The 5417-nt window shown below is 29.0% G+C and overlaps 1 protein-coding gene across 1 annotated transcript; it reads right to left on the bottom strand.

Moving 5' to 3' along the window:
* Positions 1 to 3500: 3500 nt before the first annotated feature.
* On the bottom strand, positions 3501 to 4213 carry LOC132051181 (pectinesterase inhibitor-like). The gene has a single exon (XM_059442439.1). The coding sequence runs from the start codon at positions 4148 to 4150 to the stop codon at positions 3596 to 3598; it is 555 nt and encodes a 184-aa protein (XP_059298422.1). The 5' UTR covers positions 4151 to 4213; the 3' UTR covers positions 3501 to 3595.
* Positions 4214 to 5417: the final 1204 nt, after the last annotated feature.

Here is a 5417-nt window from a genome sequence, read left to right as displayed (position 1 = left end):
AGAATATTGATAGTACTTCATTTCTTGGAAAAGCAAAAAAAAGAACAAATCAAGTTTTATTCATTATTTGAAAAACACCAACTAATGGAAAAGTCAAAGATATGGCTATTAAAATCAATAGAATCTATATGATGGTCAATTATATACGGAAAAAAAATTTCGATCATTAAGCATGTAATTCCAAAAGATTATTGAGTAATTGGAGCAAAATACATTTGTGGGGTGTTATGATATATATTCCAAGGAGGGAAATTTGACATAAAAATGAGTTGCATAAGGGATAGAGATGGACATGGCACACACACATCAAATATGTATGTTGTCTCATCAAATGCAAGCTACGATGGACTTGTGTTACTGGCTACTTATGAGGATGGTTGATGCAAGTAAATTGAAGGAGGATTCATGATGCACACTTAACCTTTTTGTGGATTTGGGTGGTGAAGAAATCATCTTGAGGAGGAAGATGTTAAGTTTATTATGATCATTCTCCTTCTTATTATTTATATTTCCAATTTTGCCCTCGTGTAAATTTGAAAAATGATTGGTTTCATTATTTTGCAAGAAAATAAAGAGGTTTGCGAATCATAAAAATAAATAGGATAGGGTGCAAATCGCAAAAGAGGACATACGTTAGGGGTGCAAAATGCTACAGACTCGTTTTAGGCTTATCCTCCTATATATACCCTTCCGGTAGCACATAAGTTAAATTAGGTTTTCTCCTTAAAATGACTCTTCCCGCCATCACCATTTCTTTCGAAATTATGTTTTCTTCCTCTTCCCTTTCTAATAGAAGGATCTACCATTATATATGTATATTGGCTAAACGAGTCTCCATTTATTTCAAATTATTTTTTATTTTCACTGTGGTTTATAGTGCCACAAATGTATGGAAAAGGATAAAGATATGCAATTTTTTTGTGTGAGCTGATTGGAGAATTTTGTTTTAGTTATGTTTTTGAATGAATGATTTATTGAGGCTTTATCTTGTGATGTAACGTTCTATGATCTAATTTGCATTATTTCTCCATTTTGTTGCATAAGTTACTTTCATGTTCTTAATTGTCATCAATATCATCTTTGTTAATCTTTTATGTCAATGCATGTCATATTGCTTAATTAGTTTTCGATCATACTAGCCAAAAGAAAAAGAAGCTTTATTATAAGCATTTAGCTTCCTTAGTTGCTTTTCGGATCTTAGAACATCTCATAGTAGTACAAATTATAGAAGGCATTATTTTTTATTTTTTTATATGGTTTGAAACTTGGTGGAAAAATAGGAATTGGCGATGGCAATGGCAATGACAATGAAGAAATATGATAACAAATTTCTTACAAAATCAACAAATCAATGGTAACCTCATTATGGTAGTTTCACCTTCAAAGAAATATAATATAGATTTCTTTTGTTGCTTTTAATGGTTAACATTTTCTATTTCCTCTTATATGCAGTCATGCATAAATGGTAAATTTGTTATCTCTCCCTCTCTTTGTAAATAAATGTCTTATGCCAATATTATAAATTATTTAAACATATCAATGATATATGATAAGATGTTAGTTTTATTATATTAACATGTTTAAAGTAATTGCAATAGTGATATTGGGGGAAAGCATATGATACCAAAAGACGTATTTATCACAAATCATAAAACACTACATTTAAAAGTTAAACCTGACAATATATATTTAAAAAAAAAAAAAAAAAACTTTGGACGAAGTCTTCCTTTTAAAAGATCGTGCTCCAAGTCTGAATAATAATCATCATCACATTGACATGCCCGAATGATTCTTGGGACAAGCTGTATTTTTCATTTTTTATTAGAAAAATATATAGAGATGTTGGAGACTGAAATAACTCGCCCATTTTGTGCAATAAATATTGCAATTTTAAGCTTTGACATCAGTTAATGGTGACATGGAAGGTTTTAATTTTTATTTGATTTAATATTTAAATAAGATTCGTATAGTCACAATTATTATATGAATGTAATTTATTTCATGTTACACGTATTTCATAACTATCCATCATTTTAGTTCTTTAGCAATACTTAATTTTCGTTGCAATTTCAAGCTATTATGTGATCTTTTGGTTGATTGTATTTATTTTTATTGTTGTTTAATGATGGTGATATTTTCTCTCTTAATCTAATTTTGAGAGAAACATGAATGGGTTACCCATAGAAAAGAAGATTGAGGACGTGGTAAATCTAGCCTCATAAGCCAATCTTAGAAGAAATCAAACCTGTGTTTTTTTTTTTAATTAAGAAAAGTGTTTACTTTTAGAAATTGAGGTGTTTGGATAAATTTTAGGAAAAAAATAATTTTTTTTAAATAATGAAAATATATTTCAGAAGCTAAATAATTGTGTGCAAATATATAGCAATTTAGAATTTATGAACTACAGTGAAATTTCCATCCTTAGCTCACCTTTTTAGCTTATCATTCATTTCAAGTATACTTTGAATTAACTTAGATATTATAATTAATAAATTTAAAGAATGTTATTATAAAAATTATTGCAAAATTTAAAATTATAATTTTTTTGAGTAATATAATAAAAAATTAGCTCTTCTATTAAAAAAATATTTCAAGAGTAAGAAAATCTATGTTAATACATTATATTAAATAGAAAGAAATAAAAAAGATAATTTAATATGAATTCACATGTCAATGAAACAATATTAAGTAATTGATAATATAATGACAATAGACAAAAATGTAGAAAGGAGAAATTTTCTAATATTATTTTGTATAATGTCAACATATTTGGTTCACATGTCGATGAAACAGTATTAAGAAATTGATAATGCAATGACAATAGACAAAAACGTAGAAAGGAGAAATTTTCTAATATTATTTTGTATAATGTCAACATATTTGGTTCACATTCGATGAAACAGTATTAAATAATTGATAATGCAATGACAATAGACAAAAACGTAGAAAGGAGAAATTTTCTAATATTATTTTGTATAACGTCGACATATTTGGTTCAGATGTCGATGAAACAATATTAAGTAATTAATAATGCATTGACAATAGACAAAAACGTAGAAAGGAGAAATTTTCTAATATTATTTTGTATAATGTCGACATATTTGAATAAGATTATTTGACTATGAGATGAAAAAAATCATTTGAATTGTCATTAGAAAAATTATATTATGGATAAAATCACGTAGCTGAAATCATAATAGATAAAGTTGAAGGTAAAGAAAATATTGAACAACAAAAGAACTTAAAGCCTTGGCAATGTAATGATACCAAGTAATAAATATAATACTTATAACGGTAAATGAGGAATACAAACGTAAAAAACTTTATTGTAGAAATATAGAGAAATAAGAATTAAGTATATATAAACATAATTGCGATACATTGTATAAACTTATATAGTTAATATTCTCCAAGATCGCTCTTCTAATTCTTTATACTTAGTAGTTAATTAAAAAAAGACCATTACTAAAGATAATCAAAGAAAAGTGATAGGACGAAAATAAAAATTCTCCATGAAATTTATGGAAAAACTAAAGTAACAAATCGTTTTTCCATTATTGGAATTCTTTCCCTAATACATGACTTTTATCACGTACTACTTTTTTGCCGATGTCGAATTAGATAGAAGGTCTGCTGCAGCCACAATTATACTACCAAAAATTCCCAAGTTCTCATTGTCCTTTGTAAGAGTAGAGACATCAACATAACCTACTATTTTTTGAAATTCATTCTCGCAATGAAAACTAGCTTCCTGGACTAATTTTCCTGCTGCGTTAATGTTACTATATGGACCTTCCTTCAAATAGTACTCCTCTGCCTCTCTTAAAACATCATTGGCAGATTGGTAATAATTCAAACATAAATAATATATCACTTTCTTGTTATCATTTTTTGTCTGATCGAGAAAGGTGTGAATCTTTTTTGTTGTCTCGGAGGCGTTTTTCAGTGCTAAGTCGATGGCCTCTTGTGTCAACTCATAAGGACTCCTATGAGGATTTAGGCCAAAAACTTGCAAGCAAAACCTTGGATTCTTGGATTTGATGCACACTTGGGATAAGGGGTTACTTGTGCTTGGTGTCATTAAGGAAGAAACAATTAGGCATAAGACTAGTGTTGAACCCAAAGAAGAAGAAGAAGAAGATGTTACCATTGTCTTGTTTTTCCTAGTTTTCCCCCTTTGATTTGTTATATTTTATGGGTGCAATTCAATGTAAATGTGACTATATCTCAAGATGATTGTGTGAAGTAATGTGTGAGAGAATATTGTTCATTAAGTAGATAACGTAAAATCTAAATTATCATCAATTTGACTATACGTATGGTAGAATATTGTTCATTAATTAGATGATGTAAAATGACTATATGTGCTCATTTTTTATGCCATGTTTAGATTCTCCATTTCGTTTTACCTTCGAACATTTTATGTGTAGTTAGAAATTTATTTATTTCACAACCTTTTGAGCTTGAATAACTCCCAACTATCAAAATCTTCTATTTAAAATTTGACGTAATATGGGATAGATCATAACAATCTTCAAAGATTTACCTTATAAAACTAGACAAAAGTTTCTTTATAGCATAGGCATAGCGCAATTTTAAATGAAATACAGAAATAATTACAAGAAGGAGGAAAAAGGGAAGGGGGGGGGGGGGGTAGGGGGGTTCAACACAGGTTCATTTTATGCCATGTTTAGACTTTTCATTTGTGTTTAACCTTTCAAAGCTCTATGTGTTTATAGAAATTTATTTATTTCACTAACCTTGGAGCTTGAATGAATCTCTACTATCAAAAGCCGTACTCCGTGATAAAACTAGAGAGAAGTTTACTGGGGTCATTTACACTTTTGTCCCTATTTTGTGCTGGCCTTTAATTTTTTCCCTTCAAATGGGCTGGTCTTTAATTTTTTTTTTTTTCCTTCAAAATCGAACTTATGCCTATAGAGACATAAGTTACGCATCATAATATCCACAAGTTATGTTAGCTCCCTTTAAGAATTTATCCTCTGCTTAGCATAAATTCGATTTTGAAGGGCAAAAATTAAAGATCAATTCATTTGAAGGCCAAAAATTAAAGACCAATTCATTTAAAGGGTAAACCGTGCAATTTTTTTGCCTTTATAGCATGGGCATAAAACAATTTTTCAATCGCTTAAAAAGTTATATATTTTAAAAAAATTATTTTTAAAGTGTCAGTGAAAATATTGTTTGGGCCTACTACACACATAAAGAGTCTAGTCAAGTAAGGTGACTATTAGTTAATCTAACCCTAAGTCCTAATAGAGTCTACAGAAACACCATTATGGGTGTTGAAAGACACACTATAAATCGTCTAGACAATGGCTAGAGTTAGTAGAACTCGAGTCGACCATTAATTCGAGTTGTGGTTGCTGGTCTCCGAACTAGCATATACTTCATAA

The sequence above is a fragment of the Lycium ferocissimum genome, chromosome 3, assembly GCF_029784015.1.
Source record: "Lycium ferocissimum isolate CSIRO_LF1 chromosome 3, AGI_CSIRO_Lferr_CH_V1, whole genome shotgun sequence".
Taxonomy (NCBI): Eukaryota; Viridiplantae; Streptophyta; class Magnoliopsida; order Solanales; family Solanaceae; genus Lycium; species Lycium ferocissimum.
The sequence above is the reverse complement of the archived record's forward strand: the minus strand, read 5'-3'. Positions and strand labels throughout refer to the sequence as shown.